This window comes from Hyaena hyaena, unplaced genomic scaffold (genome assembly GCF_003009895.1).
Source record: "Hyaena hyaena isolate Hyena2069 unplaced genomic scaffold, ASM300989v1 scaffold_383, whole genome shotgun sequence".
Classification (NCBI taxonomy): Eukaryota; Metazoa; Chordata; class Mammalia; order Carnivora; family Hyaenidae; genus Hyaena; species Hyaena hyaena.
The window spans coordinates 551,444-569,544 of NW_024081014.1; the positions used below are offsets into that span (position 1 = coordinate 551,444).

Sequence of the window (18,101 nt, forward strand, 5' to 3'; positions counted from 1 at the left end):
TTAAATTTTCAAAGAAATTCTAGTCAGTTCCTTTTTACCCATGAAGATTTTCTATGTGATGAAAATTATCTTCCTATCTCCAGATTTATCTTTCTTAAAGTTTATATTTCTATTAGTATTGTGTAAGTAACTATTGTGATGTTTTTATACTATCAGCATTTAGGATTATAATACCTCAAATTATCACCTTTATCTTCCCTTTACTCTCTGTTTAAAATGTTGAGTATTTAGTCCTCCGAAGATACCCACCAAAAGAGATTTTATCTTAATACACAACAGAATGGTATTCCATTCTAAATAGCTTGTCACATGCTATATACCTACTTTCTTCAGGGAAGAAGAATGTCTATGCAGGACTCTCTTACATATGTTCATATATTTCCTCATTCATTTACTTAAAATAGTTTATTGAACATCTACTTTGTGTCAGGCACAGTGTCTAGGCACGAAGAATAACAGGAGGAATAAGGGTCCAGTGTCTAGGAGGAAAGACGAATATAGAAAAGTTATATATATAATAAGGGCTATTATAGTAGTGTGTTCAATGAATTAGGAGAACACAAAAAATAAAGGGCTCTTTGGGAAGGAGTTTAGTGTAATGGATAATACTGTAGGCATTGGTACCAGAGATGCCTGGGTTCATATTCCTGTTCTACCACTTATTAGCTGTGTGATATTGAACTGATTACTTAAACTCTCTGTGCCTCTGTTTCATTATCTGTATAATATATTGTTTTAATTTCTATATATGCTGTGTCTCTCAGTAGACTTTGAACCCTTCAAGGGTTAGAACTACTTCATCATCATCACCTTAACTATTACCATGTTATTATTACCACTTACCAAGTACTCACTCTGAGCCATGCTAAATTCTTTACCCACATTATCTAATTTAATCTTCAACAAACCTATAAGGGAAATTCTATCACTTTCCTAAATTTGTAGCTTGCAATTTTTTTCTCATCAAACCCAGCTCTTTATTCAGTGAACTTATTTCAATATGTAATTATTTTATGTTTATCTGTATTTTAATATCTTCCTCCTGCACTAGAGAGCTTCATAAAACCAAGGAGGGGGATGAGGCCTGTTTGACTCACCATAATGTCTTCAACGTCTATAATGGTGTGTGGCACATAGAAAATGTACAATGAATGTACAATAAATATAAAAGGAAGACTGGAAGGCAGACCAGCAAGAAAAGAAGTAAAGAGAAACAGAATGAGCACAAACTCTAGTCCAGAATCATCTGACTCCCAAACCCATGCTCCTGATCCTACTCTTAACAGACTTTTAATAGATGTTTGTTGACAAAATCCTCTCCTCAACTTTGCACAATACTGTGTAACAAAATTACAGTAAGCATAAAAACCAATGGATATAAACCTCGACATAAGAAAGAGAATTATGGGAGAGTGAATTGTCAGAGAAGGAGAGCTTTTGTCTTAATAAAAGAGTATAGATAATGGGATGACACCAACATACCGAACTTGTTTCAAAGGAAATAAAGGAAACAAATGAAATAATTAACTCTACTACAAGATAGGTGTATTACAGAATGTGTGTGTGTATATGTGTGTGTGTGTTATCTTCAAGATCAAATAACTGACAATAATTGACTAGTTAATCAAGTGAAGTATAATATAAAAATAAACAGATGGCAATGATTTGATAGTTATGGAGCGATACCAAGTTAAAATGGATGATTACTTACAAATCTTTTACTCTTTTGGCACTAATGAACTCTTATTCCAAAGTGCCATAACTTCAATCAACTTACAGAGAAGGGATTCATTCACAACTACTCTACAACCCATGAGCTCTTGAGAAGTTGCCACACAAGGCAGAACAGAAAATGAGCATTGCAGGACATGTTCTTCAGACTTGGTGAGGTATTTTGACAGCACTCATATTTGGCTTTGGAATATTCTCGGCCACTGTCAGTGAATGTAGGGCTTATGGGCAAATGAGCAATCTCTTCCTTTAGTGACATGGGACCACTTTTATAAAATACTTAAAGAAATTGCTAGGTGTCCATTTTTAGTCTGGAAAGTGAATCAGACCTGGACTTAACTTTTCCACTATTAAGTGATGATTCCAAACAGATGTTCAACCCAGCATATTTTGTTAGTTCAGACCTTAATCCAGATTGTTGCCAGACAGAAATGATCATCTGGGATTTCCCTTTGAATGTAAAAATTTATAAGCTTCCTTATATGTATGACTGTGCCTATATTGGAGAAAGATTATAGCCAATAATATCAAACTGAATTATTAGTTAGGTGCATTTATTTCTGGTTGTAACTCTTAAGTAATTTACTACATGTAAATTCGGTTGTCTGGAGAGAGAATTAGTTTAGCAACTATGCTATCACTTTTAAGATAATTTATCTTTCTGAAAAGGTATATAAATAATCAATGAGTATCATTGCATGGATTGTTCATTGTGCCCAAAATCAATGTAAGTTGATTTTCTTTATTCATTCATCCAAATACTTCTTGAATACCTACTTGATACAAGACACTGAACTAAGAAATGGAGAAACAAAACACCCAAAACTAAGTACCTGACCTAAAGGAGTATGCAGGCCAGCAGAAAAGAGACATGTATTCAATAACTGTAATTCAAGGCAGTGAATGGTAATGTCCAGTTGATCATGCTTCCTGGAATGCTCTTCAACCCTAATCTTCCTATCAATACATAGAGGAAAATCCTATCCCTCCTTAAAGACTCATTCCAAATTACTCTTTCCCAGCAAAGGCTTCCTAGTATTTCTCATCCTTTCTATACACCCAACCCCAAACATATACATCCCAAGTTATTCCAGCAGATTTAATTACTCCTTCTCTGTCATAGCACTTTACTCATAGTTTTACTGCACTAATTATTAAAATAATTTATATTTGGTTATATTTCATGCCTCTCATTGTTTTGTGAGTTCTGCCAGAGCAGTAAATGAGTTTTGTTCATCTCTGTAACTCCTAGTCACTAGCATAGGACCTGGCATATACTAAGACTCAGTAAAAATTTGGTTTAGCGAAAAGGAATGAGAGAATAAGCAAACATAAAAATCTAATTCTAGATAAAATATTATGATAACACATTAGAAAGGAGTAATTACTTCTAGTGAGGCAGCCTCACAGACAAGGTAACATTTGAGATGATGCCTGAAAACTGAGTAGAATTTGACAGGTGGAGATGGGTGTTGGAGGAATGGAGGGAAATGAAAAGGCATAATTCCTTAAGAATTTAAGAACTGAATTTATCATAGCAAAATAATGCTGTAAATTACACATGGCTCTTATCTAAACCATCTGGTTCATGTAAACAACCTTAGCAGGAACTCTACTTGCTAACATTTTAACAGGTACTTTGAATTAATATATATTTTGAAAATAGCAATACTGTGCTGTCCTTTAAAAAAGCTGATAATTTCGATAATTCTCTCTCCTTCCCAAAAATTAGTCCAGAGTTTGGCTAGGTTGTTACATTGTAAATTATCTTCCTTTGATCTCAGAATGCTTTATTAAAAATAATTCCTGATTCTCTTGTTTCCCAGGACTGCAGAGCCAATGAGTAGCCAAACTGTTGCAAGAAATTAGTTTTGGCATGGAGGTCCAGTCCTTCTAAACCTAGATGTTTCATGTTGGAGTCATCCTCCAGCCACTAGAGAAAACCAGAGTGCAGATTTAGTAATCTCTAAAGGTCCCTTCCACTTATAACATCCCCTAAAACTTGTCTCCCATGAACTGAAGACTGGGAGTTCAGATGAACCAAATAATCAATATGTAAACTCTTGACTCAAAGCATATTTGATGCCCCATGTTTGTTTTCTTAACTATATTTACAAGGAGGCTATTTCTAGCCACACTATGCCTTCATGGGAGACCACTGAAAACTGGGTATGAGGACTAGAGTTTCTGGCGATAGAGAAATCACCAGTTCTGAAATGTGACTTCTGACTATCGTAACAAATGCTAAGGCCATCAATTCACTCTATGTGTATGTGGAGGAGGGGTGGATTATGGAGAAGTGGCATAGGAAACATAGAAGAATCATAAAAACTAATGATTCAGAAATAATGTTTTTGAGCATTTGCATTTCTTGTTCTGACCAATCAGTGACCAAAATAGCACTTGTATAAATAACCAGGGCAAGGATCATCCCTGATATTTCCAGGTTAGAAGGATGTGATAGATGTTAGCAAGCTACTATTAGAACAGAGTTGCCTTCCAGAGTGTAATCGGCGGGAGTGCATACTGAGAGGTAGGAGAAAAGCCATGGAAAGATTTTTCTATGGAAATCAGTAGTCAGAGGAAAATTTCCAAAAATATGTCTTTCTGTGCTCCCAACTATGCAGTATATACACGCACATGCATGCATAACCCACTTCAATGTCTGCTTATGTCATCATTGCTCCTGGAAAGTCTTTTTCTTTTTTCTTCTTTACCTATCCAATAATTACCCATCACTCAAGACATTTTCTGTAAAAATCTGGCCAATCTGTTCAAATCCTATCTTCTCCGTGAAGTTTTTCCCACCTACTCAAGCCACATTTTCATTCCTTAAATTTCAGTAAAATTGCCAGTCAATTCCATTCAGTTCTTTGATTGTTTCTTAATTGTTTTATTGGAGATAGTAAAGCCTTGTGACTAAAAGTATATATCCTGCATGACCTTGAACAATATATGTGACCTTTAAAAGCCATTCATCTAATAAATGGAGATATAAATAGTCCCTCTCACAAGGTTATGTTGAAAGTTAAATGAAAATAGTATGTGCCAAGTGCTTTACTTAGGATGTGGTTAAGTGTTCAATAATTAGTGGTAGTAATGGATGGAGTAGTGATAATAGTAATAATCATTGCCACCATCATTGGCCTCTTCAATTAGATTGTATAACCTTTGAAGGCAAGGACTACATATCCTATCTGCTTATTCTCTGGTGTCCCCCTAATTCCCAAAATACTCAATTGGCTACTTTGATATCTGCTGATTATATGTCCATCCCTATAATGTTAACTGCCTCAAAGAAATGAAATTGCATCAAAAATAGAATTTTTGATTTTTTTATTCTACCATGCAAGCCTTTGGATGGTTTTCTGAGTTTTCATGCATGAATAGTTTGGAGGGAAGCTGGTGAGTAATCATATGCAACTAGACTATGAGAAGAATAGGAAACCGCTTAGTCATCCCAAGTTTCTGTGGTATATACGCTTGGAAAAAAAAAAAAAACAGAAAACTACAAAACTCTGATGAGTGAAATCAAAGAAGAACTAAATAAATGGAGAGATATTTCATGTCCATGGATAGGAAGACTCAATATTGTCAAGATGTCAGTTCTTCTCAACTTGATTTAATGAATTCCCAATCAAAATCCAAGCAAGTTATTTTGTAGTTATCAACAAATAGATTCTAAAGTTTATATGGAGAGGCAAAAGATTCAGAATACCCAAAACAATGTTGAAGAAGAACAAAGTTGGAAGACTGATGCTACTCAACTTCAAGATTTACTATAAATCTATAGCAATCAATGCAGTGTGATATTGGTGAAATATAGACAAATAGATCAGTGGAGCAGAGTAGAGAACCCAGAAGTAGACCCCACAAATAGAGTTAACTGATCTTTGACAAAGGAGTACATGTAATACAACTGAGCAAAGACAGTCTCTTCAACTGGAACAGCTGGAGATCCACATGCAAAAAAAAAAAAAAGATCTTATACCCATCACAAAACTTAACTCAGAATGGATCATATACCTAATGTGATATACAAAACTATTGAAGTCCTAGCAAATAAGATGAGAGAAAACCTAAAGGACCTTGGATATGGTGATGACCTTTTTTTTAATATTTATTTCTTTTTGAGAGAGAGAGGCAGAGAGGGAGAAGGAATTCAAAGCAAGCTCTGCACTGACAGCAGAGAGCCCAATGTGGGGCTTGAACCCATGAACTGTGAGATCTTGACCTGAGCCAAAGTCAGATGCTTAACTGACTGGCACCCAGGCATCCCAGCAATGACTTTTTAATACACCAAAGACATGATCCATGAAAGAAATTATTGATAAGCTGGACTTCATTAAGATTAAAATCTTGTGTTCTGCAAAAGACAGTGTAAAGATAATGAGAATATAAGCCACAAACTGGAGAAAATATTTGGAAAAGACACATCTGGTAAAGGACTGTTATCTAAAATATACAAAGAACTCTTAAAACACAATAAGAAAACAAACAACCCAGTTTAAAAAATGGGTCAAAAACTCACTAAGAACATATACAGATGGCAAATAAATATATTAAAAGATGTTCCATATTGGAATACTACATGGCAATGAGAAAGAATGAAATCTGGCCATGTGTAGCAACATGGATGGACCTTGAGGGTGTTATGCTGAGCGAAATAAGTCAGGCAGAGAAGGACAGATACCATATGTTTGCACATATAGGAGAATTAGGAGGAACTTAACAGAGGACCATGGGGGAGAAGAAGGGGAAAGATAGTGGGGGAGAGGGAGGGAGGCAAACCATGAGAGACTCTTGAATGCCAAGAACAAACTGAGGGCTGATGGGGGTGGGGGGGAGGGCAAGGGGGTCACTTGTTGGGATGAGCACTGGGTGTTATATGGAAACCAACTTGACAATAAACTATTAAAAAAAAAAAAGATGTTCCACATTATGTAACAGGAAAATGCAAATTAAAACAGCAAAGAAATACCACTACACACCTATTAGAATGGTCAGAATCCAGAGCACTGAAAACACTAAATACTAGTGATGATGTGGAGCAACAGGAACTCTCATTCACTGCCAGTGGGAATGTAAAATGGTTTGGCCACTTTAGAAAATAGGTTGATAGTTTCTTACAAAAGTAAATATGCTCTTACTATACAATTCAGTGATTGTGCTGCTTGGCATTTACCCAAAGGAGTTGAAAACTTATGTTCACACAAAACTGTGCACAATGAAGTTTATAGCAGTTTTATTCATAATTGTCAAAACTTGGAAACAATACAATGTTCTTCAGTAGGTGAATGGATAAATAAACTGTGGTAAATCCATATAATGGAATATTATGCAGCACTAAAAGGAAATGAGCTATCCGACCATGAGAACATGGAGGAAACATAAATGCATACTACTGAGAAAAACCAATCTGAAAAGGCTGTGTGTTGTATGATTCCAACTATGTGACATAGAAAAGGCAAAACTATGGAGATGGAATAAGATCAGTAATTGCCAGAGGTTGGGGTATAGGAAGGGATGATATAAGCAGAACACAGAGAATTTTTAGGGCAGTGAAAATATTCTGTATGATACCACAATGATGTATACATGTTATTATACATTTTTCCAAACCCATAGAATGTACAACACCAAGAGTGAACCCTAATATAAACTATGGCTTTTGGGTGATTATGATGCATCACTGTAACAAATGTACCACTCTGTTGGGGGATGTTGATAATGGGGGAGGCTATGCATGTGTGAGGGTAGAGGGTATAAATGAAATCTCTGTACCTTCTCTGTAATTTTGCTGTGAACATAAAACTTCTCTAAAAAAATAAAGGCTTCATAAAAAAACAAGAGGAAAGAAAGGAACAGAGGGAGCAGAAAGAGAACAAAAGAAACACTAACATACCATCTGGTAAACTTCTTTCAAATTCAATGACTTCCTTCCAGTTCAGGCTGTAGTGTTTTAACCCTTGTAAAGAGCTGGAATTAAGGCCCTATCTACTACTTGTCCATCAGTCCATTTTTGTAAAGAGTTTTCCAGTTTATCTTAAGCAAACTACATACTGAAACCTTAATACAACAAATTATCTTGTTTGTCATTTCTTTTTAGCTGATAGTAATAGAACTCTGAATGTGGATTCCACTGTAATGACACTACCTATGTCTGATCCAACTGCATGGGCCACAGCAATGAATAATCTTGGAATGGCACCACTGGGAATTGCTGGACAACCAATTTTGCCTGGTATGCTATTTTTAATCATGTCACAAGTGTTTCTTTTTATTGACCATGTGGTAATAAATATAACAGTATGACACAACTTATTTTGAAGTTGACATTTACCAGATTCTGCCTAGAGTGTGCATTTTTGTAATATGAGCTTTATAGGCAGGGTTGCCAGTAGTTACTAGTATACTCCCTATTGCACTATGGGCTAGGGATATGTCTGATGCAGGATATGGGCATTGATATTTAAATAGCTTGTTGAAATAAAAGGCAACAAGATTAGGCAAGGAATTATAAAGTTTATCTAATTTTATAGATTTAGAGGAGACAAATAGACATGGAGTAGAAATGAGAATTGACTTAGACACCTGAAAAATCTTAGATTCCTAAAGTGGGGAAAAGGAGATGGTAGGGAACATCCCAAAGTGGTTCACATTGGATAACTGTTCATATCTTTTTAAACAAAGTACCAGTAAGAGAATGGGTATGGTGTACTTACTCCATCTCCACTAAAGATAAAATTAGAAGAAAATTCCACAGCCTCCGAAGGGTTTGGTTTAAACACACACAAAAAAATCTGTACTATCAGAACTGTTAAGCATTAAAATGAATTTGTGAAGACATTAGGGAATTGCCATCTCCGGAAGCCTGGAGTGCTTTTAAAATAGCCTAAATATTAATCTCCCCAGGTTCATTTAATTGTTATCCTACTTTTAAAAGAATGACAGGACCAGGCCCATCGAGTCCCTCGCTACTCAAAGTATAATCTGCATAACCTGGGACCTGTTAAGAATTGCCAGATCTTAGGCACCAGCCCAGAGCTACTGAATCAGAAGCTGCATTTTAACATGGTCCCCAGGTTATTCACAAACACAGTAGAGAAACAGATCTAGAGTAATGCCACTTTGTTGTGCCATTTGTCTATATAGTGACCTCCACCCCTTCCCCCAAAATAATTTCACAATTCCAATTCAGATTTTGAATCCTTATAAGGTATAATGGAGGCATGGTAGTGTAGGAAACAATACTTTATAATCTTAATTATAAATTAAGAAATATGATTACATAGAAAACAAGCTTAAAAGCAGCCAAATATAAAGGGGAAAATATGTAAATGAGAAGTGGGTGGAGAACAAAGGAGCTTGGATTATGTATGTGGCAGAAGCAACAAACTGTCCCACCAAACTATAATTCATGCCATGGACTATAGTTGACTAGACTGCATCATATTCCATTAGACCAACCATGATTGTAATGACCAACCAGGGATCCTTTGAGGACTGAATGATTGGACCATAGATCTCCTTGGGTTTTGAATGACTAGTGGGTCCAATCTGGAATCAGCAGGTGTTATGACAGGAGCCACTATTGCATAAGAGTTAAACATTCAGACTCTGGAGTCAATCTGCCTGACTTCCAAGCCTGTTTCTTTCACAACTTTATCTTGAGTAGTTGAATATCTTCATGAGAATCTATTTCCTCATTCATAAAATCAGATTAATAATACTTAACCCCTTAGGATTTTTGTGACATTGCACAATGCCTGGCACATTGTGCTCAAACATGTTAGCTATTAAAATATTTGTAAAATCATTAGTAATATATTTCTTATACATATTTCTAAAGGATGTAACGGGTCTTTTAAATTTAGTTCTTCCTCATTGTTTCATTGTAATAGAATTTAAACTAAAACATTATATATCATTTTATAGCTCCATTTGGAGTGGTCCTGAGTTACAATCTCTTACAGTATAGAGAGGCTACGTAATCTGATTTGCCTTAAACATGACCAGTTCATGGAAATCTGATCAGTATGGGTATATGTTTCAGGGAAAAATCTTGAGACAAGATCTGCACTGATGCCAAGAGGACTATATGTTAGTTATATCGGATTATTTGTAAATTGTAATATCTAAACATAAATCTATGCTCACACGGTAATCTTCAGCATTTAGCCACCCATATGCAATGTGGAGCAAGAAAGGCTTAGCACTGAGAGTAAAAAAATCACACAAGCCATCATTATAGGCCCAAAGCTTATGCTGGGGTCAATAACAGGCCTAAAAATTGGGTAGGTTTTCTTCACAGTAGCTCAGAGGGCTATTCCTGCAGAGAGAGTATCTTGTTTACTATTTAACAACATAGGCCGCAAAGACAGACTGTTTGGGTTTGGATCCTTGCTCTGCCACTTGCTAGCTATGTGACCTCACACAAGTTACTTGACCTATCTGTACCTCAGTTCCCTCATCTGTAAAATGAGGATAACTCTAGTATCTACCTCATAGGATTTCTGTGAAGGTTAAATAATATGCTTAGCCTAATGTTTGGCATATAATAAGCACTCAATAAAAGTTAACTGTCATTATTATTACTATTAGTAGTGCTATATGCTCTAAGATAAAGGGAATACTAATATCTTTTCTTCAAATGGCTGCTGAGCTACCACTTAAATTGAAAGTATTTGAGTGCAGTGCAGCCACCATCAGCTCTGAGTGTTCCTCACATCCACCTCCAACCAGACATTTGAAACCTCACAAGTGATTCTAATTTTTACTTCTAGCCCTCTTTGCCAACATCTTATTTTCTTAAGCACTATGAAGAAATAGACTCTCAGGATCCCCTTCAACTTCGTAATTCTTTTAGCTATGCTCTAGAGAAAGTTACTTGACTTTGGAAACCAGATCTTAGGAATATTGATTTTTCATTTAGTAGTGCCTTTTTTGTCTTAAAAGTACATGGAGCAATAGTTTTGAACTGAGACATACTTTTCAAAGCTATCTGTAAAATTACTTGAGTTTCATGTCAACTAATTTTTCTCTTCTTTTTATTATTTTAGGAAGGCAGTTTAACCATTGAGATTAGAACACAGGTTCAGGATCCAGGCTGCCTTGGTTCAAATAAATCCCTGCTCTACCATTAAGTAGCTATGTAAACATTGGCAAGTTACTCAACCTCTCTAGGTCTCAGTTTCTTCATCTGTAAAACACAAATAATAATAGCATCTATGACATAGGGTTGTTGTGAAAATTAATTAGTTAATACATTAAAGTCTTAGAACGGTGCCTGGTTCACAGTAGTCTCTCAATGAACTTAGCTCTTATTATTGTTTCAAGTTCATGTCTGATATATGGCTCACAAAAAGTTGAATTATGGCTCATTTGTATTCTTAGGAACAGTGAAAGGTAATGAATGCAGAAGCAAAATTTTCCCTGGGAGAAGTGCTGGACAATGGCGGGTGAAGAGAACAGTGCCTGGTAGTGCTGATGACTGCTCCTTGTAATTTCATGGGGCATCCACAGAAATGGAAGGTTGGCACCACAATCCAATGCTGCCTACCCTTCTTCTTGCCTAGATTTTGGGAACGCAGTGCCTGTTATTTTTATTATGTAACATTTTAACTGAGTGGGCTAAAACATCCCCCAGTCCTCTCTCCTCCCCTCCTCAAGATTCCTTAAAATGGAAGCGGCAGCCAATGAGCCACACGGAACTGTTCCCTGAGGTCAGTCACTAATAGTTCAGTAACTCAGCTACTTTTCTGCCCCTTAGGAGGTTTCCTACTGAGCCAGCAAACTTTTTTGGTCCGGTTTCATCTTCCCTGTGACAATAGAAAAGGCTTTTGGCATTGATGAAAAACAAATGATACATAATCTGCCTTGATTTCCCCTAGAGAACTCAAATCCATACTGTCATGGAAGCTGAGTCTCTTGGACACATACTTGTCATCAGGGCAATGTCTGGCTTATTATATTTATTGAGTGGGGAGCAGAGACAGGCTATCTCTGGGGTTTGGTTTGGAGCTCCCTTTCATCTAACATGGTGTTTTGTATAGCTTCTATTCAATAAAGTTAATCCACAATGATGGCAGATTAGGAGGCCTCCTCTGGCTGGCAGCTGTCTTTCCTGTGAGAGTATTTGCTTTTCCAAGCTGGCCAAATAAGACTCATGTTAGTTTTCAAAGAGAGGGACCAAATAGAGTCAGACCTTCTGTTTAAGGAGCACTGTTCTGCCCATCATACCAGATGAATCCAAGGGTGGGCCGATAAAGGAGTACTTATTGAATATTTCCTTAATTTTACTTTATTGTCCCCTCAATTAAAATAGCCTTAGCTTCCAAATGTGGAGCCCGTGAAGTCCCAAAGAAGAGTCTCTCATTATGGTGTCTCCACTTTTTTGACTATATTACCTCCATAATAGGAGATGTTGGAAAATAGTGACTTATGGACCTTATTCCCAGAGCAAGACACTTTTTAAGTGTCATTTTTAAGAAGGAAGTTCTAACTGGACCCAGAGGGCCAATTCTGATGGGAACAGAAAAAATGAGGATGTGTGACACATGACAGGCCACTGCTCTACAAGCTCCTCAAGGAGAGACAGACTTGTGTTTCTATTATTTTTAATATCTCCCACAAATAGAATATGGCTTCAGTGGCAGGTAAGGTTGAAATCCTGGGAAAGGAGAGCACTGTTCATCAGCATGGTGGACACTTCACTGAAAGCCAATGATATGTAAAACACTATACCAAATAGAATTAGTGCCTCCATAAAATGACCTTAAAGCCTACCCAGTTATGGTACTCTCAAAACTCCCCATGCAAACTGTTACAAAGAGTGGCCAAATGAGATCATTTGTTCATTCATTCATACAAGACATATGAGGCCTGTTGTATGCAGGGTACGATGAGAAGCCCTGGGGATAAAGCAATGAACAAAAAAGACAAGATTCCTGCCCTCTTACTGACTTCAGTACTTTGAGAACCTCCATATTTTCTCCCTAATACATCTCATGTATGAGGTGCCTCTTGAATGATAACAGCTCAGAGGCTTCCTATCCATTTTGTTCATTTGTGCTTTTATCCATCCATCCATTCATTAAAAACATACTAAAGTAGGGTTGGGGTAAGGGAACATCCAAAATGGATATGGCTCAATCCATGCCTTCAAGTTCAGAGTCCAGTAGCAGAGGCAAAGTCAATATCACTACACTACAATGTAGCAAATGTCTTAGTAGAAACATACAGAAAAGTACTATTTTAGTCAGGGTGGGATGAGAGGGAATGCTAGGTAGGTGGTGGTAGTCTGGGAAGGTTCACAGAAGTGGTAATATTTGAGCTCAGTATCCAGAGATATATAAGAATTTAACAGGTGAAAAAAAGGGCTAAGAATGATCCAGGAAGAGGAAATGATGCATCAATTACTGGAAAGTATGCAAGAGTATATGGTATGGGGACAATGGTTAAATATTCAACTCAAGTTGAATTACATCATCCCATTCCACAAAATTTGAGGCCGCATATAGAAAAGGTTACCATAAAAGAGAAAAATTACTAGCAAAATAAACCAGCATCTAGGAAAATATAAATGAAGATCAAAGATGAAGACCAGAGGCCCCTGGGTGGCTCAGGCAGTTAAGCCTTTTACTCTCGATCTCAACTCGGGTCATGATCTCTAGTTGGGCTCTGTGCTGTCAGCACAGCTTAGGATTCTCTCTATCCTCTCTCCCTGCTCTCTTCCACTCCCTGTCTCTCTCTTCCTCTCTCTTTGTCTCTCAGAATAAATAAATATACATTTTTAAGTGAAGATCAAGTAGGGACGTTAATTCGAATTCAGATGTGTACGTCATAGGATCCTACCCAATTTCTAAAGTTGAGCTGTACCTGTGACAAGGTAGCCAAAACAAAAAGAGAAACATTATCAGTTACATAATTTGCATTTTCCATGAAGAAAAAATATACTAAACCTCAGAAAAGTCAAACTTTTCTTGGCCCTTCACAATTTTGTGTGTGTATTTGACACTTTAGCTCTGAAAGAATTTTTTCATAAGGAGCTTCTTATAGGGAAGTACCCTAAGTGAGGTAGTTGAGTGATTTCTGAAGCCCAAGCACAATTGTGCAGCCTAGGACTAGTCCTATTATTTTCCCTAGTTTGCTGCAAAATATAAAAACTAAAAATATAGTGATTTTTACATAAAGCTAAATTTACTCAACTGAAATGACTGTTCTTTATTCTGAGATTATAGACTTTCTACATTGCTTGGTTTAAAATATTCTGTCTTTTATGAACTGTGTGAATGGTATATTGGCTAGTTTCTGTTATTTTTTTCCCACGTTTGTTTTTGGCAAATTAATAGGAGAATAACTTAATATATATACCTATATAATTTTTTTATTTCTGTCTAAATTCTAGAAATCTGGGAGCCACAGATGTAGAGTGAAATGTCCTCAGTAATGCCCCTCCAAAGGTGTTCACAGCCTCCCATGATGAGAGTCAAAGTCATGATCCTTAATCTGTCAAATGTTCTAACAAAGGAAGAACGCAGTATAAATAAATAAGAAGGAAAAGGGAGAAGGTGGGCTAGAAAGGTAGATGTTAGCAAAAACTTATACTAAGTAAGTAAATCTTCATTCATATAAATTTGAAATCAAAGTTGAGATTTACTGGGGAGAGTCTTTGTGAACTATGATTATGTCATATAACCCACCCAAACCTAGTTTGCTACCTTATTTGCCATTGTACACGAACCAGGCCCTGCCTCAACTTTGCAGCTGGCCTGAAGTAAGGGTTTTGATGATGTTTTGGAGAAGCAGGCAGATGTTATTAGAATTTGAGTCATTACGGAAAAATTTGGGAACTAGTGCTCTATTTCCAAGAGGGCTACTGATAACTGCAGGACCATTTCGCAGTGTAACCAGGCTGTCCTTAGAAATACGTGTTCTCTCTTCAGGTTGACTGCTTGAAAAGGCTTTTTGAGGATTTGCATGAAGAGGCAGTCAGGACTATAGTAGGTTAAAATTTCTCAATACTCAGGCCCAATTCTTACTTTCCAATGAATTTTGTAGGAACTCTAAAGAAATAGCAATAAAGTCCCAGAAATGTATACCTGAATTGGAATCAATTTTTCGTGATGCCTTAATTACATTTAGATCTCATTTGGAACACTTATTTTAGACTAATCTATGGTTGCATTTCAATGGTTTTATTGTGAGTGCCAACTACCTTCTGGTGCTCAAAGAGTCTCTTGAACACCTAACAGAACGAAAATGCCTTTATGGGCCTGGGGGGCACTTGGATGACAAGAAGTCACTAGGTGCAGGCAGAGCCTTTCTGAGGGTATGAAGGGGCTTCCAGCTAGGCAAAACCAGGTCCAGTTCTAAAAAGGCAAGACCAACAGTAAATGTGTCACCTCCTACCTTTGCCCACCTCTAGTTCATACACTACCACAATTTTAACTTCGTCTGTGGGTCAAAGTTGAGACAATGGATTTTAAAAAGGCTTCTAAATTACCTATTAGTGTGGTAATACATATATCAATATCTGAACATGAAGTTCTAAGTGTAGAGATAAGCAACCAGATGGTAGCCTTTTGGAGAGAAACATTTGAAGGCCTGCTACAGGTTGAGTAGGTAGAGACAGAGCTTAATCTGACAGGGAGTATCTCTTTTTTTCAGTGGACTTTGTGGGAAGCATTATAGATGAATGATTGAGAATGTGGTTAGTAAAAGCCACCTACTGTATGGTCTTATAGTGTTAATTCTGTGAGCTTCAATTTCCTCATCTGTAAAATAAGAAGTAATATATTGCCCATTCCTTAGGATTGTGAAAATAAATTTAAATGAGATGATATGTATAAAACTTGAAAATTCATACACACTCAATTAATGGTTAATAGTATTATGGACACCATCTGTCTCCCCCACTACAAAAGTGAAGTTTGCATTTTACAGGAAGAAAACCAGTGTGAACCTTCCTGCCAGAAAATATCAAGAACTGAACCATAAAGTTGGTGTGTGTGGTAACTTTGTCAGGCATCAAAAATGGGCAACCTCTAAGGTTTCTAGTGTTTTGTAGACATCTGTAGTCTTAGCCCATCTGTAGTCTTAGCCCTATCAGTCACCTGGCATTGTTTCAACCATCCGTACAGTACAGTGATCACAAGTGCTCGAGACAGTGGCTCTGAGGCTTTGCAGGATTGTATGTGTCTGCAATTTCCTAACTGTATGGAAACACTTAGTTGTTCATGTACCGTCTCAATAATCTGAGAAAAATCATGGTCAGTCTAGTTCTGGTGCTTAGTGTACTTTCTATTTCCATTATTTGAAAATAGCCAACTCTATTAATCAACTAATCACCCTCCACTCCCTAGCATGCTGCATAGTCTATCTATTGCTATATGAAAAACTGTAACTTAGTAGCTTAAAAAACAATCATTTTATTCTATTTTAAGATTTTCTGGGTGAAGAATTTAGGCAGGACTCTTATAAGCAATCCTTCTATGCCATATGGTATCAACTGGGATGCCTTAGCTATGGTAGTCTACTCTGGAGGTTTTATGACAACTTTATTCATATGCATGGCACCTTGGCAGGGGCAGCTAAAAACACTGAGTTCAGCTAGATCTCTCTCCTTTCATTTACTCTAACACCCTCTCTGCATGTCTCTCTACCACAGTAGTCCGGCGTGTTACATGGTGTCTTGAAGCTCCGATAGCATGCATTCCCAGAAACAAGAAGTGGGAATGGTGTCTCTCTCAAGGCCTGAGCCTGAAAACAGATACAACATCTCTTATGTCAAAGCAGTATGGAGCCCGTCCAGAGTCAAGTGGGGATGGGTTACATAGACTTTACCTCTTGGTGAAAGGGGTGTCACAAAATTTGTATCCACCTTTAACCTGTCACATTAGGAAAAAAAATAACTGTATGGAAACACTTCGTTGTTATGTGCCATGTTTTTCATCATATCAGTTTCACTTTATACCTATAATTAATTCATTAAAATAATTGTCACACTGCATTTTGAGGCAGTGTAGCGGTTAAGAGTATTAATAGTTAGACCAACCTGGATTTGAATCCTAGTTTTACTTCTTACTGGCTGCATAATCTTGGGCAAGAACTCAACACTCTGAGCTACAATTTCTTTATAAAATGAAGGATTAATAACAGTAGCTAGTTCACGGTCTTCTTGGAACATAATTACATAAAATGCTTAACACAGTACCTAGCACATTGTAAGCATCCAGCAAACAATTTGGCTGTTGATAATAATTGGTGATACAGCAGTGTAACTACGTGGACATTTCAAAACTAGACTATGAGGCTGAGGATTTTGTCTTAGTCATTCCTTAAATCCCAACATCTGGCGCAGGGCCTGGCATCAGACTATTGAATGGTTGGACATATGGATGACATATGGCAGCATAGAAATTGTTTGTGCCTGTAATGTAACTCCCTGGCTCAAATGTGTAAAGAGAATGGGGGATAATTATACTGCCAGGTAACTACTCTAGGTAGAATGACCACAAGTTGGCTAGAGAGCATGAAAGCTTAAGACCACCCTGAAATATTACTTGGAATCATGCGGTAGAGCTGCAACTCAGAGGAGCAAGCCGGCCCAATTGACACACAGCAATCATGGCATTTCCAGTAAGCTGGGACTTTGGGAAGTTCATGAATCAGAAGATGAATGCAAACCAATATATTATGACACTTCCAGGCATAACAATACCAAGTCAGAAGGGCTGCAGGGAAAAGGTGCTGGAAGGAGTGATATAAAACCAAAACAGAACAGGATGTTTATTGTATTGTGGGAAGGACTTTGGAAGAATACCTTGGCCTTTTCCATAGCCCTTATATAAGACAATTTCAAGTCTCCTTAAGAAGTCTGTATTCCTAACATAAATATTAATACTATGTAGTTACTGATATACTCCTCAAGCCAGGCTGGAAGTCTCAAAGAGAGAGATAATCTCTCTGGCGTCCTATTCCCAATGTGTTTTAAATTGTTGGACTTCTTTGATACTTCAGGTTCTGCAATACTTGTATAAGTCCCATGACTTCAAAAGGTTATTTTCTTGGTTGACATTGGAAATTCACATTGATTTGGGTGCTTAATGGTTGAAGATAAACAAAAGAAATAATCAATGTGTTAGGAGCCTTGGAAATCTCATGTGCAGCCTGCCCTTTAGCAAGCCCTGCTAGGCAGTGTAGCCTATGGAACTCTTGGCATGTTGAACAAGAGGAAGAAAGGGAGTTTATCTAGTCCTTGCTTTAGTCATATATCGTGAATACACTTGCTTTTAAATGAATTTCATAAAATATTAATGTAATCATACCAAACAGAGTGGTGAGTACATCAGTCAGGAGTTATATTT

The 18,101-nt window shown here is 37.0% G+C and overlaps 1 protein-coding gene across 4 annotated transcripts in view; it reads left to right on the top strand.

The window, feature by feature from the left end:
- The window catches only part of ENOX2 (ecto-NOX disulfide-thiol exchanger 2), a 197,137-nt gene that overhangs the window by 125,036 nt on the left and 54,000 nt on the right, over nucleotides 1–18,101 (top strand). For 2 of the 4 annotated variants that reach the window (XM_039250805.1, XM_039250806.1), the window contains exon 3: nucleotides 7,841–7,975. In XM_039250805.1, coding sequence (XP_039106736.1) covers nucleotides 7,879–7,975 — 97 coding nt within the window. In that variant the 5' untranslated portion in view covers nucleotides 7,841–7,878. Of the gene's footprint in view, nucleotides 1–7,840; nucleotides 7,976–11,227; nucleotides 11,266–18,101 lie in introns of those variants that run through there. The other 2 variants (XM_039250804.1, XM_039250803.1) reach the window with 2 other exon arrangements.